At 31.2% G+C, this 17,532-nt stretch overlaps 1 protein-coding gene across 1 annotated transcript; it reads left to right on the forward strand.

Annotated features, from left to right (window-relative positions):
* Positions 1-13,134: 13,134 nt before the first annotated feature.
* Positions 13,135-14,080, forward strand: LOC141692826 (zinc finger A20 and AN1 domain-containing stress-associated protein 4-like). The gene has a single exon (XM_074497769.1). It carries the CDS (start codon positions 13,397-13,399, stop codon positions 13,883-13,885), a length of 489 nt encoding a protein of 162 aa, XP_074353870.1. The 5' UTR covers positions 13,135-13,396; the 3' UTR covers positions 13,886-14,080.
* The last annotated feature ends 3,452 nt before the right edge of the window (positions 14,081-17,532 follow it).

Below are 17,532 nucleotides of genomic sequence, written 5' to 3' on the forward strand. Positions count from 1 at the left end.
CATGTCTAACAAAGTTCGATTTCTCCTTTCAGATACCCCATTCAACTGTGGAGTATATGGAGGAGTCCACTGGGAGACTATACCATTTTCTTTGAGATAATCTAGAAACTCTCCATTCAAGTATTCACCACCTCGATCTGATCGAAGAGTTATAATAATGTGTTTGGTTTGTTTCTCCACTTCATGTTTATATTCTTTGAACTTTTCAAAGGCTTCAGACTTGTGTTTCATCAAATACACATATCCGAATCTAGATTTATCATCTATGAAAGTAATGAAGTATGAAAATCCACCCATGGCTTGCGTAGACATTGGTCCACATAAATTTGTATGTACCAATCCTAGCAAATCTATAGCCCTCTCCCCATGTCCACTAAATGGAGATTTGGTCATTTTACCCAATAGACAAGACTCGCATGTAGGATATGATTCAAAATCAAAGGGGTCAAGTAACCATTCCTTATGCAATGTCTGCGGTCTATTTTCACTAATATGACCTAGCCTACAGTGCCATAAATAGGTCAGATTTTCATCATCTCGTTTTCTTTTATTAGTTTGTTCAATCTGAAGTAAATCATGCTCTACGTCACATACATACAGACCATTATTTAAAATACCACGTCCATAAAGAACATTATCTCTAAGAATTGAACATTCATTATTCTCAATAATAAATGAAAAACCATCCAAATCCAACATAGGAATAGAAACAATATTCCTCACAATAGAGGGTAATGACAATTATTCAAAATAATAGTCTTGTCCGTAGGCATATGTAAACTAAATGATCCTACAGATATGGCCGCAACCCTTGCTTCATTGCCCATACGTAGAATCACCTCATATTTTTCAAGTGTCCTACTTCCCTTTAGTCCTTGCAACGAATTGCAAATATAAGAACCACATGCGGTATCTAATACCCAAGTAGAAATTTGACCTAGTGACATATTAACTTCGATCATGAACATGCCTGAATCAGAAGCGGTAGTCTCACTACCCTTCTTCTTCTTCAATTCTGCAAGGTAAACCTTGCAGTTCCTCTTTCAGTGCCCCACCTTGTTACAGTGAAAGCAAACAGCTAAATTAGGACCAGTCAACTTGTGAGCATCTAGTATGCTCCGGAGTGATATTGCAGAAGACATGACGAATATAGTAAATTTGTAAATGATAAACACATAATAACACTTAGCAAATATTCAATTTCATTTCAAAACACTATATGAATCGGGTCTTTATTCATAAGTGGCTCCCACTAGTTTATCTAATTTATACAACCCCTAAGTGAAAATTAAGCATTCATAATGTTAGTGGGAATAGAGATCCTACATTTCATCACACAACATCGGCTATAGCACGAAACGTCATGTGATGTTCAATATGCAGACAACTCTTGTCAATTATATCTTATGTTATTCCCTAATATAACTTTAGCCTCTTGAATAATTGAGTCACGGCTGTAGCACGACAAACTCAATATTCTAAGTCAAGTCTAACCCAACATTTTCGTACAATTGAATCAGTCTCCAACGGCCCACGGCTATAGCATGTAACGACCTTTAGATTCTAATTCAATGTACACATCTCTATGTAATAGACAAGTATCTCTTATTTCGAAATCAAAGCCCTCGGCTGTAGCACGAAACGACAATGATTTAAAAATTAGAACCACTTTCTACCATGTTGGAAGGCTATGACCGACACAAGCCCGTTGTGTCATTGGCCAATTACTTCTTGATATTATTTAATTTTAGAGGGATTATATTACGTTACAATCATAATCATATTATAAAAAGATTCTTCCTTTTAAATTAAATATTTCAAATCAATAATCGATAATCAGATAATTCGCAGATCGGGTGGAGCATTGTCAAGAGGCGTCACTTAATAACCCTTTCTTACAGATAGAAATCTGTTGTTGATAGAATCATCCTTTCTCTCAATATTGAAAATTCATATTCAATTACGTGTTTCATAAACACAAGAATCTCATGATCGTATTCATAATATTTATATTAAGGTCATGAAACAATTTCACTATACTAAATTGTCTAACAAATGCCTTATGTTAATTAAGTTCGCCTAAATCTATCATCGCATGGTAAACATATGCATATATCTCATATATTAAACAAGTAAGCATGCAAGCAATTATCATGTCACACATTTATATAAAGATGTATGAATTTATTATAGCATTTAAAAGCAATTAAAACAATTAAAACATGCTTTAAAACACTTTTGGGAATATAAACAGTTCAAAACTTTTATATAAAAAATATTTGACCACTCCATTAGATCCGTCTCGGAAAAATGAATCCAACGACATATTGTACGCCCAAAACGGAGTTACGAAACTCCCAGAAATCAAATTTAAAAATAACAGATGGGCTGTAACACATTACGGAAACGCGTTACAATCCCTGTAACGCATTCCGGTAATGCGTTACAGCCCTTTTAAGCCATTAAAAGGTGTAACACATTCCGTGAATGCGCCACAGGGTGTAACGCATTCCCAGAATGCGCGGCACCCCTATTTTTTTTAATTGAAATGGCAGCGGCCGCAGTTTATTCATTGAACGACGTGCAAACCCACATCAAAAGTACAGCAGAACTCCTTTACTGATTACAGCAGTGCCACAGCAGCAAACAAAATATATATATATATATATGTAAAATAGATTACATATATATATACATATTTAATTACGAATTTTAATAAAATAACTTCAAAAATTCATAATAATTAATCAATTCATCATAAAATTATGAAAAAAATACCCATCCGATCTACAACACTTGTAGAACCCAGATCTACAGTCAAAATAATTCTTAGAAATAATTTCTAATCAGTCATAATTAATCCATGATATAATTTGTAAAAATCATAATTAATTCATACAAGCACATAAAATTCTGAAATTTTTATCACAGATCTATATGCATACAACCTATGCTCTGATACCATTGTAGGATTTTATCTATCATGGAAGCATGGTAAAATATTTTTCTTGATATAAAATCCATATAATACGCATACAGATCATGATTTAAATCGAGGGATCGTTTCTAACCTTTAAAAGTGATCTAAGAACCACGAGCGGAGATCCTTAGCAGCTGCTCCTCAAGTGTGAAGCACTCCACCGATATCCACCAAGAAATTGATGTAATGGAGGAGGAGAAGGTGGAGAGAATTAGGGTTTTTGTAAATTTTTAGGTTGAGGCAAAATAAGAGTTTATAATAGTATATTTATAAGCAAAATTTTCAACTGAAAATTTTCACATAAAATATTATTATTATTAACCCTTTATTTTTATTAACCTATTAATTAATAATTAAAACACCTTTTAATTATTAATCCTTTTTCTAAATATTTTAGAATTAATTCTCTCACTTTATTTAATTTCCAAAATTAAATTCTTAATTAATAATATTAAGAACTTTTCTTAATTAATTTATAATTAATTAAATCCCATTTAATCAATTATTAAATTTTCTAATTAATTATTTATTTCACAAATAAATAATTACGAGCCATTATTAATTAATTCCTCCACCATTCAATCATTTTCTTTTATGGTGTGACCCTGTAGGTTCAATATTAAGCCGGTCGTAGAAATAAATAATAATAAAACTATTTTATCATTATTTATATAAATTCTCTAATTCATTAAATACGATTAATTAATAAATTAATCATATTTATTCTACATCGTGAGGGATACTTCTCAGCATATCGCGACTATCCGGATAATACGAATTCACTGCTTAGAATACCAAGAACCTATTCAGTGAGTAGTTACCGTACAATCAATTCCTTCTACCCTGCAATGTCACGATTAAATACAAGGCATGGAACTTGTGTCAAGCCTATCTTATTTAATTATTTGCTTTCCCATTCACTATGCTTAGTTCTATTTAATGTAAATTAGAAACTCCTTTCTAATTTCATTCACTCTGGCCAGATATTCCTGAACTAGCATAAGTGGATCAACATTGAACATTCTCTTCCTTCACTAGAAGGGGTAGATCCTTTATTGATCATACACTATCTTCGTGTACAAATTCCTATACCCAGTAGAGCCCTTATAATTGTCCCTGGAGACTAAGAACTAAACCAAAGCATAGTTCAGTGTACACAAGATGACTATGATGACCTCAAGTCTAAGGATTCTTGTACAACTATCACTATGTGAACAACTGCTGACACGTGAGTGAACTCCATCAGTTGTTCAGCTGTGTTATTCATGTTCAGTGAACTTATTCTATAATAAGCACCTACATACTAGCTATAGTGTCACCACACAAATGTCTATGAAAACAGACATTCTTCATAATGAAGCAAGCATAGTATGTACCGATCTTTGCGGATTATTAATTACCAGTTAGTAATCCTACGACCATGAACTATTTAAGTTTAGAGTTATCATCTTTTAGGTCTCATTATTATGATCTCATCACAATCCATAAAAAGCTTTACTCTAAACTGTGGTATATCTTATTTAAACACTTAAATAGATAGAGGTCGTAATAAAAATAAAACAAGTCTTTTATTAATATCAATGAAATCAAAACAGATTACATAAAAGTTATTCCTAAATCCTCATACATGATTGGACTTAGGACACATCTCTTTCAGTCTGTATGTATATGACGTAGAGCATAATTTACTACAAATTGAACATACTAATAAAAGAAAAAAGGGATGATGAAAATCTCACTTTCTTGTGGCACTGCGGACTTGGTCATATTAGTGAAAATAGACTGCGGACATTACATAAGGAAGGGTTACTTGACCCCTTTGATTTTGAATCATATCCTACATGCGAGTCTTGTCTATTGGGTAAAATGACCAAATCTCCATTTAGTGGACATGGAGAGAGGGCTGCAGATTTGCTAGGATTGGTACACACAGATGTATGTGGACCAATGTCTACGCAAGCCATGGATGGATTTTCATACTTCATTGCTTTCATAGATGATCGATCTAGATTCAGATATGTGTATTTGATGAAACACAAGTCTGAAGCCTTTGAAAAGTTCAAAGAATATAAGTATGAAGTGGAGAAACAAACTAAACATAAGATTATAACTCTTCGATCAGATCGAGGTGGTGAATACTTGAATGGAGAGTTTCTAGCTTATCTCAAAGAAAATGGTATAGTCTCCCAGTGGACTCCTCCATATACTCCACAGTTGAATGGGGTATCTGAAAGGAGAAATCGAACTTTGTTAGACATGGTTCGGTCCATGATGAGCTATGCGAATCTTCCAGTATTCCTGTGGGGTTATGTATTGGAAACCTCAGCATATTTACTGAATAAGGTGCCTTCCAAATATGTTCCTCAAACTCCATATGAGATATGGAAAGAAAGGAAACCGAGTCTTAAACACGTTAAGATTTGGGGATGTCCAGCTTATGTCAAGAAAGTTGACCCAGATAAGCTGGAATCTCGATCTGTAAAATGTAATTTTGTGGGATATCCTAAAGAGACTTTAGGGTATTACTTTTACACCGATCATCGGGTGTTTGTCTCCAGACATGCTACCTTCTTGGAAAAGCAGTTTATCCTTGAAGGAAACAGTGGGAGCAAAATTGAACTTGATGAAGTTCAAGAAGCACAAACTACTACGGATCAAGTGGAAACACCTGTTCAAACTGAACAACCTTCTGTGGAACAGCCCATTCGTAGGCCAGGGAGAGTGTCTCGCCAACCTGAGAGGTATTATGGCCTTGTCATTGAGAATGACAATGAGTTGTCAATCATTGATGATGACGACCATGTGACCTATAATGAGGCTATGAGTAGTGTTGACTCAGAGAAATGGTATAGTGCCATGAAATTCGAAATGGAATCTATGTATACCAACCAAGTATGGACTCTGGTTGAGGCGCCTGAAGGTGTTAAGCCTATTGGGTGCAAGTGGGTATACAAAAGAAAGATTGGAGCAGATGGGCAGGTGGAGACCTATAAGGCCAGGCTCGTGGCAAAAGAATTCAGACAAAAGCAATGGATTGACTTTGATGAAACTTTTTTCCTGTAGCCCTGTTAAAATCAATTCGGATTTTGCTTGCGATTGCTGCTTACTACGACTATGAGATCTGGCAAATGGACGTGAAAACGGGCTTTTCAATGGGAAACTTGAAGAGGAAGTGTATATGACACAGCCAGAGGGTTTTCTTTCCCATGGAAATGAACACCTAGTGTGTAAACTGCTGCGAACTATATATGGTTTAAAGCAAGTTTCTCGTAGATGGAACGTCCGTTTTGATGAGACAATCAAAGAGTTTGGTTTTATCAAAAACTAGATGAACCATGTGTCTACAATAAGGTTAGTGGGAGCGCGGTAACATTTCTTGTATTGTATTGAAAGAGGAGACGTCAAGAGAGTTGACACACATAACAACGTAACAGACCCACTCACAAAGCCACTTTCTCAAAGTCACTTTGATCGTCATAAAGACAAGATGGGTATTAGATACCAGAGTGATTGGCTTTAGTACAAGTGGGAGATTGAAAGAGATGTGTCCTAAGTCCAATCATGTATGATGATTTAGGAATAACTTTTATGTAATCTGTTTTGATTTCATTGATATTAATAAAAGACTTGTTTTGGTTTTATTGCGGGATTTATCTATTTAAGTGTTTAAATAAGATATACCAGAGTTTAGTGTAAAGCTTTTTATGGATTATGATGAGATCATAATAATGAGACCTAAAAGATGATAACTCTAAACTTAAATATTTCCTGGTCGTAGGATTACTAACTGGTAATTAGTAATCCGCAAAGATCGGTACATACTATGCTTGCTTCATTATAAAGGATGTCTGTTCTCATAGACATCTGTGTGCTGACACTATAGCTAGTATGTAGGTGCTCATTATAGAATAAGTTCACTGAACATGACTCACACAACTGAACAACTGATGGAGTTCACTCACGTGTCAGCAGTTGTTCACATAGTGATAGTTGTACAAGTATCCTTAGACTTGAGGTCATCATAGTCATCTTATGTACACTGAAATATGCTTTGGTTTAGTTCTTAGTCTCCAGGGACAATTATAAGGGATCTACTGGGTATAGAAATTTGTACACGAAGATAGTGTATGATCAATAAAGGATCTACCCCTTACAGTGAAGGAAGAGAATGTTCAATGTTGATCCACTTATGCTAGTTCAGGAATCTCTGGCCAGAGTGAATGAAATTAAAATGGAGTTTCTAATTTACATTAAATATAACTAAGCATAGTGAATAGGAAAGCAAATGATTAAATAAGATAGGCTTGACACAAGTTTCATGCCTTGTATTTAATCGTGACATTGCAGGGTAGAAGAATTGATTGTACGGCAACTACTCACTGAATAGGTTCTTGGTATTCTAAGTAGTGAATTCGTATTATCCGGATAGTCGCGATATGCTGAGAAGTATCTCTCACGATGTAGAATAAATATGATTAATTTATTAATTAATCATATTTAATGAATTAGAGAATTTATATAAATAATGATAAAATAGTTTTATTATTATTTATTTATACTACCGGCTTAATATTGAACCTACAGGGTCACACCATAAAAGAGAATGATTTAATGGTGGAGGAATTAATTAATAATGGCTGGTAATTATTTATTTGTAAAATAAATAATTAATTAGCAGATTTAATAATTGATTAAATTAGATTTAATTAATTCTTAATATTGTTAATTAAGAATTTAATTTTGGAAATTAAATCAAGTGAGAGAATTATTTTTCTAAAGTGTTTAGAAAAGGGATTAATGATTAAAAGGTGTTTTAATTATTAGTTAATTGGTTAATAAGAATAATCAATTAAATGGTTAATAATAATAATATTTTATGGAAAATTTTCAGCTGAAAATTTTGCCTATAAATATACTATTATAAACTCTATTTGTCTCAACCCAAATAATTAATCCTAATTCTAAAGTAGAACAAGAGGGAGGCAACTAATTCTCGCAACCTCTTCCTCCTCCGTCACATTGTACTCTTGGTGGATACCGGTGGAGTGTTTCACACTTGAGTAGCAATTGCTAGGGATTTCCGTTCATCGTTCTTGGATCGATATTAAAGACCTTCATCTTTCCATTAACGTAAAACTTCTTAAGGTAAACATACTGAACTACGAATTATTTTCGCATGGATCCTGCGGAGGGTTTTGTTTTTTTTTTAAGATTTAAATTTACGTTTTCGTTGCGTTTATGTGCTAAAAACCCTTCAAAAAGTATATATGAGTGAAATTATGAATGAATATTAGGTAGTCTAAATTTTCTATGATTGAGGATGGTAGGAAAATTGATACAGAAATGAAACGAGAATTCTTTCCAAAACACGTGTGTTAGAATTCTAGTTCAAATAGCTTGGAATGGAATGGAAGAAAAAATAAAAATTTTAAACATTTTTCTTAACCTCACTCAAATAAGAGTTCAAATTTCATTTCATTCTCCCCACATTCCATTACATCAAAGTGAACACAGTCTTAGAGTTGCGTTGGAGATGGTCTAATTAAAATAGTTATTAAGTTGAATGTTAGTAACACGAAATTTTTCTCAATTTTTTTAGATTTTTTTATTTTTTTTATTAATTTTAGTTTTAAAAAATATGTTTTAAAATATCACTCTAATTTAAACTTCACGAATTAAGATAATTATATTTAAAAATTATTTATTTTAGTTTATTTAAGTGAAAAAAATTCGACATATAATAAAATTATTTAAAAACTTATATAACTTATAAATATCTATCTATTAATCATTTATTTATTTTAAATTATATATTACTTACTAAAAAAAATTCAAACATTTACTAAATTTTAAAGAATCGATTCTTGCTTTGGCTGAGATACCGCAAGCGGCTGAAGAGTAAAGCCAGGGTAAACGACAACTTGAAATTAGGACGACAATCAACCCTACTTCATACGGCCCATCTCGCTTTAATAAAGACGAGTATAGGAGCAACCGCTTATAGCAAGCGAAGAGAAGAGTAGCCTAAAATTGACCAAGAAATAAGCACACAGATGAAACTCAACAGCTAAGCAAGGAAGCACCCATACGCAACTCCTAATCAAACAAACAACAATCACACCACCTTAATTTTTAATTGTCTTTTAAGACACCTACCAAACCCCTTCTTTATCAGTGCTGCACCATCCAAACACACCCTAACTTCGTCTATTCCACTCAGTGGTGCCATAGGGACACAGACACTTGTTTTTATCTACTAATTTTTAATTTGACTGTTTCTGTAATCAATAACATCAGCATAAAAGAAATTGATTTTAGAGACACCCTAAACTCAGTGTTTCATCAGCATCCCGTGTAAAGTATTCAATCCCAGAAAAAGTTAACGTATACGGAGTTGCGAACTATTCTAGAACAATAACATACATCGCTTTGAATATCGTACTAATTAGCCACACTTTTATATGTATACAATCTTCATTTTTATTGCTATCAATGATTTATTCAATATTATCATATTAGAATTATGTACATATAAGTTGTACCTTGTAATTAAGGGTCCGTTTAGCAATTCCGTTAAGTGGGCTTATTGGCTTATAAGCCCGTAACAGCTTATTGACGAGTGTTTGTCAACCAGCTTATAAGTTGAATTTACAACTTATAAGCTGATAAGTTTAATGTTGGTAACGACGTACTTTTTCACAACTTATTTTTGATTTTTCGTTTTTTTTATCAATTTTAATTTTAGAATATATATTTTTAAATGTTAATATAACTTAAAATATAAGAAATAAGATAATTATATATAAAAATTATTTATTTTAATTCATTTAAATAAAAACAATTATGACTTATAAGTTAAATTATCCAAACACTTATATAACTTATAAGTATTTATTAACTTACCACTTATTACTCACTTATTCACTTTAAGTTATTAGTTACTTATTTTAAAATTTCTGAAACGGGCACTAAACCAGCATAATCACTCGTTACATGCATTAGTTATTGTCCATTTTTTCACCTTCTTCATTGTTTTCTTATTAATAAAAATTTTGTACATCATTTATATATCATATATAAGTGAATTATTTATCGATGTATATATCAGGGAAGACCTTAACAACATGCATAATATTTCTAATTTAACTCATTAAATAAATTATATATTTTCTTATTTATATCGTGTAATTTATATTTATTTAATGAATACAAGTACGTTAGCCATTATATATTTAAAATAGATTTAAACACATCTATAGAATTATGTTAGTCTGCTCACAAAAAATAAACTAAAAATTGACACATATGATAAATGTAAAGTTAAGCAAAAAAATTGATAAATGTAAAGTTAAGCAAAAAAATTGAGTATTGGTCAAATAATTTATGAGTAATCATCCTCGATTTAAAAAAAATAAAAATGCCTAGAAAATTATAAAAACTTGCAACTGTAATATTTAACAAGGTAGAATTTACATTACCGCTAATATAAATTGAATTTTAATGAAAAATATTAGTTTTTATGTTTTAACGTATAGGTTATTCATATATCATAGTTTATATCATAATCCATTAACTAAAGTTAACAAGGTATCTTTAGTTTAGGTTTTTTTTTTGTTTCAAAAAAAAAACAAGGCATCTTTAGTTTTTAATCTGCTAAACAAAATCCTAAAATATAAAATGATATTTAAATTGTCAATTTTATAATTTATCAATTAAAGTTGATATAATCCATTTAGTTTTTAACATATTGAAAAAATCTCAAATTCAATTGATAATTCTCACTCACACAATAATTCTTTTTTCCTAATCTAGTGCATCAACGAATATAAATATAAAGTTAGTATTGAATTTTTTACCATTAGTAAAGATGAACTAGTATATGTGTTTTTATGTATGTATATTTTCGAGTAAATTATGTTGATATCCTTTATTCATAAATTAATTATCTTGTTTACATAAATATCTAATCACTATTACATCTGATTAGTCAATTGATTTCTCAAATAATATTCATTTATAATTATCCAAAAATTATAATTATTCAATAAAATAGAAATTGTAATTATTTATATATTGGAGTCACAATAGCACAAACAAACAATCCATATCTAATTTTACTCAATCGAGCATGAGTAATGGTTACGACATAAAAATAATTAATATTTTGTAAAGACTAATATATGATATTTACATATTTATTCTAAAAAATTAAAAAAAAAACTGTACTAATATCGTCATTCAAATTTCTTCGTTTATGATTCTAACTTTTTTTCTTATAATAATTTGATAATATTGTATATATTTTTTCTAAAATTGAATATTTTTAATTCGATAAAATTTATAAATCCTTTCAAATTATCGATCAATATAATATTTTACTTTAAATAGCATAAAATGAATTAAAACAAATGCTACAATAATTATATATATATATATTATAAGTTGACTTAATCTTATAAACATTTTCAGCACATTAATTTTTATTAATAAAAGATATCATAAAATTTTGCCTTATTGGTTAGATGTTCATGTTGAACTCCTAATTTAAATTTTCTAAACCTAGACAACAAATATCTATTTTCGGCCGTGTCATGTTGTGATTTATGCCAAGTTATGATTTATAATTCGAAATAAACCGAAATATATTGACTATTTATAATTCTAGCATATCTAAATATTTAGTATACATATTACATATAGAATAATTATTTAAATGATTATTTTTCATTTTTTTGAAAAAAATAATTATATGTTCAATTTATTTGCTTTTTATAATAAAAAAAATTATATCAAAAAAATATGAGACATATTTTCAAATTAAAAATTGTCTAGTAAATAAAGTAATGGCCCGTTTATATTATAAATATCTTTAATTTAAAATTTTAAAATTAACTCAACAAATATTCTAGTATTTATGTATGAATTTAAATAAAATATTCATTATTTATGAAACTCACACAATATATGATGATAAAGAACAAAAATGGCAATATAATGTACTGATATGAAAATTTACATTTGAACTTGAAATACTCGATTTCAATCATTACTAACATTTTGTAATTTAAATATTAAATACGAGATAAGTTTTATAATAAATATAAAAAAGGTCAAAACTTTACAAAAATGTTGATAACAAAGAACATATCTTTCTTGAGCATCTCCAATACGATGAGTTATATTTGTTGACTATCCTGATTGTCTGTAATAGTTGGTTAAAATAAATTTAGCATAATTATTTTATAATGATGACTAGATCACTTTTTTATATTTTTTGCTACCAAATTTTTAAAATAGTTTTTCTAAATTTGTAGCTTAAAATTTTATACTATAAATTATCACTAAAGTGCATCCGTTGCTAAATTATATGTCTATGTAAGATATTATTATTAAGGATGCTGACACAGGCTCTTGTAAAAAGAGCAAATATCAAGCCAATCTTAAAATGGGGAAGAGAATTTTTGATTATTACCGCGTTATCAGTGATCAAAATTTGGATAATTAAAATATATATATATATAATTTAACATAAATATGTTAAATTAGACAAATATTTTTTATCAATGTTTCAGTAATTTATCGATAATTTTTGAAAAATTAACACAATTACGCAATCATGAATTTGTGACTCGTAATATGATATTTTACCAGGAAAATAACAATCGGTCGTCCAAGAATTACCCAAACACCATAACATAGTCTATGCGATTAAAATAAAATTTAATTTCACCAAAAATTAAAGAGAAATTATTAAAATTACTATTTTTTTAATATTTTTACGATTTTACTATCTACTAATTTTTTTTTGTAAAAATACGGAATAAGTCAAAATCAATCAAAATCAAACCGATATACAACTACTTAATGGAGTTGTATGTAATTGCATAAATTTCTCAAATGTTGCATGATCTTAGTTTCCAAAAAACGTATTTTTACAAAAAAAAAATTGAAAATAATATTTTTGCAAATTAGAAAATATTTTTGCAATTTTTTTTTAAAATGAGAATATTTTTCAAAAATAATTTAAAATTTTGATAATTTCAAAAAAGGCCAAAATTAAAAAACAAGTCGAATAAAAAAAAATAAAAAAAATGGAGGAGGACCCTCCAGGCTGTTGGCCACTAATATTAATTTAGGAGGCTCATCATTGTTTTGGTTGTCCCAATTTGTTGCCCCCCTCTCCTCATAGCTTTCGCTGATTCTTTCCTTTTCCCAACGCTCCCCTCCTTTCTCTCCCATCTCCCCACGCCATATATACATTTCTTCACACTTATTTTTCATTCCCCCTCCTGTATCTATATATCTCTCCCTCTTTTTATATAGATACATGAATAATAACAACAAATCTATCTAATCTTATTTTGTTTTTTTTTTATTCCAATTCAAATCATTCTCCTCGTTTCAATTTGTATTATCATGGCCGAAGAACACGGATTTCAATCGCCGGAAGGTCACCGTCTCTGCGCCAACAACTGCGGCTTTTTCGGAAGTCCGGCGACTCTAAATTTCTGTTCCAAATGTTACCGTGACATCTCGATGAAGGCTGAACAAGAGAAATCGGCTAAATCCGCCGTCGAGAACTCGCTTTTCCCGGCTCCTGCGCCTCCGATGGTGTTTCCGTCTTCTTCGGCGACTTTTTCGCCGGAAGTTGACCGGCGAGTAATCGAAGAGGCGGCGGCCACTTCAGCGGAGGTACCAGCGGTGATGGTGAAACCGAACCGGTGCTCATCGTGCAGGAAACGGGTCGGGTTGATGGGATTTACGTGCAAGTGTGGGGTTACGTTCTGTGGGACCCACAGGTACCCGGAGCAACACGGATGCACCTTTGATTTCAAAGCGGTTGGGAGAGAGGCGATCGCCAGGGATAATCCTCTGGTTAAGGCTGATAAACTGGACAAGATCTGATCATTTCTGGCCGTTCGATGGATTTAATCATGCCGTTACAATTGACGGTCGTTGTGATGTTATGTGATGATCATTATTGTTGATATTTGTATTTTCCCGTTTTTATTTTAATTATTATTTAAAGTAATTTATGTGGATTTGCATGTAGATACGTTTTTAGTGGTGTTTGATTATTCCAAACTTCTTTACTCTTTACGCCTTTGATGGTGAATATTTAAAGCACCTGGACTGAGAAATAAGGTAGTTAAATACTCATTTGTTTTTTTATATTTGATTTTTGACTTTTATATACATATTTCCAAGTGTTTTAACTGGATTGTAAAAATAATAATTTTGATTTTTTTTTCCAAATAAAAGTATGCAACTCATTCCAAAATTTACGAAAAAAATTCTTAAAATAAATTATTTTTACTCTCAGGTCAAAGTACTTTAAATTACGTGTATAAAAATTAAATGATCAATATAATAAAACAAAGGAATAATTTTTTTAACCGAATACGTTTAAGTTAAAATCTGCATATGTTTTGTGATTATTTTTTTATTAAAGTAATGTAGATGAGAAACATATCGGCCATATGTATGTAGACCAATATTTTGTTTCTTGGAAAATAGTTTGTATCGGCCATATGTAGACCAATATTTTGTTTTTTGTAATATAGTTTGAAACAGAGAGAATCGACCGCTCTTAATTGCAAATTCAATAATTTATACAATCTCATTCATTTTCAAATATAAAACCCTAATCCCGAATCATCTTACGTCGTTCCTCGTTCATGACTAACGTCCTGCGTTATTCACCGTCGTCAACTAACGTCATACGCAGTTCATCGTCGACAACTACCAATCACAATTCCAGCAACCCTCCTCGAATTTGTTTTCATCAAATTCCTCCGTTAACAGGTTGTGTTCTGTTTCAATTTTTTTGACAGGTATGTGGTAAATTTAAAACATTTAGTTTTGAGCGTGACCTCCAAGTAAAAGATTGAGTTTGAGGCATCAAAATGAGTGTAATACGAGGAATAAAAGCAGTGGCGGAGGGATCTAGTTGAGAAAAATTGCCCAACGGCTTTTTTTAAAAAAACATTATCATTACACTTAAAGTGCTTAAAAAAATAAATCAAAAAACAAAATTTTCATATACATTCTATGGTCTCAAAATTTTAAACTTTCTTTGGGGCATTCCATCAAATAGTTAGAGTGCATTTATCACGAGATATTATAAATCACTGAAAAGGTAAGCAAAAAAAACAATAATTACTTACACGTGTGTATATATATATGATTGCAACTAGAACTAGGTGAAATGGTGACTCCAGCTGTATGACGGATGCAAATGAGCATATTTAAGTATTTTTCTTGCTACTGGTTCATCACATGATTGCTTGTTTTCACCCAGCGGAAACATATTTGTCCTCTTGATCTTCCATTTTTTTACCCAGCGGAAGCTGGGACCGCTCTCCTTTAGATCCGCCCCTGAATAAAAGTGACTTACGAGAATCATTATGGCCAAATCTCTCGATTAATTTTGTCGTAGTGGCAAACTGGTCGGAGGGAAAAGGTTTAATGATCTAATGAGCGGAGATTTCTACGGCATAGGTAAGTCTCATGTGAAGAAAATCGTGGGCCAAGATATTGTTCATCTTACTTTTACGTACTTTTATGTATTATTGTATATCAACTTGTATCTATAACACATATACATGTGCACACACAAGCCGGGGGTCTTTTGAGGAAATAGTCTATTCATTCTTTGGAATGATGGTAAGGTTGCGTATAATATACTATCTCCAAACACTACTTTATGCGGTATATAGTAGATACAAATGATTGATTGATTAATTGATCGTATTATAGATTGAAAATGTTTCGATAAGACGGTAAGTACAAGTCGTTGCCTCAAATTTGGGGAGTTCTCACTCGATAATAATGGAATGGATTTTTCAAAGGAATAGATTTTTCAAAGAAATATATGGTCCATTTCACCTAAAATGCAAATTAAATTGTTCACTTAAGTTAAAAGAATAGATTCAGAATGAATTTTTCAAAGGAATATATAGTCCATTTCACCTAAAATGAAAATTAAATTGTTCACTTTGAATAAAAGAATTGATCCATCCGTATATGTATTTCATTTAATACTTTAATCTCATTTTCGATTCTTCACCATCATCTAAACGTACCATATGTATGTACTCCCACTAACAAGCCGTTACACATTTTATGTGTTCAAATTTGTAATCTTTTATCCGAACATTCATATTACAGAAAGAAGTACAATATATGTGTTTACACTCCCATCATGCTCATAAATAAATGAGGGTTATTCCCCCTTTGCTGATTATTATTTTACCGAGCATGTCTATTTGAATTACTACTTTGTTCTGGTCTGAATGGGTGTTTATTTATAGGTTGTGTAGATCTTGGAGGATCTGAAAGATACATGCCTGGTATAGGCATAAACACATCATTTGTGCATGCCCTCTAAACTTCTCATTGAACCAAGCATAGTGTTGGCCACTATTCTTATGTTCATCTGTACCCATAACTTAAATCAATGGCATTTTTTCCTTGAACTTTCTTAGAAAAAAGCTAAGGGCTTATCATTAGTGAGCTCATATTCTCGTTTTCACCTACTTTCACCAACTTGGCCTTCTTCTATTTCAAATTCAATACCTGGAGTGTTTCACTAATTTCGTCTTCACTCTTCTCTGCATATTCCTTTCTAGTTGACTAACCTTTTCATTTGTAGCTTGCAAATATTTTGTATAATCCTTTTCAAACAATCCCACACATCTTTTTCATTCATCTCACTTGCATCACTATTATCTTTCTCTTCTTTTTCGTGTATAGGCAACTTTCCATTACCTGTGTAAAATGATTGTTTTCTATTCTCTTTGTAGGACCAGTGTGTGAGTCTTGAGTTTGTGAATCATTATTTTAATTCATTTTCAAGGCTTTCTCAAATAGGGGTGGAATTAAGTGGTGGCAAACATAGGCTGAAGTACTGACTATACTGAAAATTTTAGTAAGTTTTTTTTTAGAAAATCACATTTTTTATTTAAATAATTGTAGAAATTTTACTTTAAGCCCTCGGCCAGTCTGGAAAAATTTGTGATAAATCATTTTAGCCCCAACTATTTTATGATTCTGGTTCTGCCACTGTTCTCACAACTAGCTTTTGCCTCTTTATCTCCTAAGTTTATTTCTTCACAGATTCTGAGGCTTTCTCTATTTTTCCCTGGATGTGTCTCCTGCAGGTGCCTGTTTGGATGCCTACTCATTGTTCTTTGTAAGGCATTTGACACTCTTTGCCCTGATTGCCTGCAATTACTAAAATATATCACCCTTTTGTTGTTGAAGTTTTTTAGTAAAAATTCATGAAATGGCGTGGCTTGACTTCTGCTGCCACTTTACCATTTCTCACTTCTACTCATTTTATTGGGACTTCGTCTAAATTTTTTAAGAATGTGTGGAGGCAACATTATTTTTTGTAGAGTGAAAATTCAATATTATTCTCCTTTTGTAGCTTCAAGTGAATATTTGTAAGTAACTAGGTATCTCTTCCTCTTGTAATACTAAGATAAATACTCTTGTGGTTGGTGCCTCCTTGAGTGAATAAAAATAATGGCATGATAGCATGGTATGCC

The sequence above is a fragment of the Apium graveolens genome, chromosome 10, assembly GCF_009905375.1.
Source record: "Apium graveolens cultivar Ventura chromosome 10, ASM990537v1, whole genome shotgun sequence".
NCBI classification, from domain to species: domain Eukaryota; kingdom Viridiplantae; phylum Streptophyta; class Magnoliopsida; order Apiales; family Apiaceae; genus Apium; species Apium graveolens.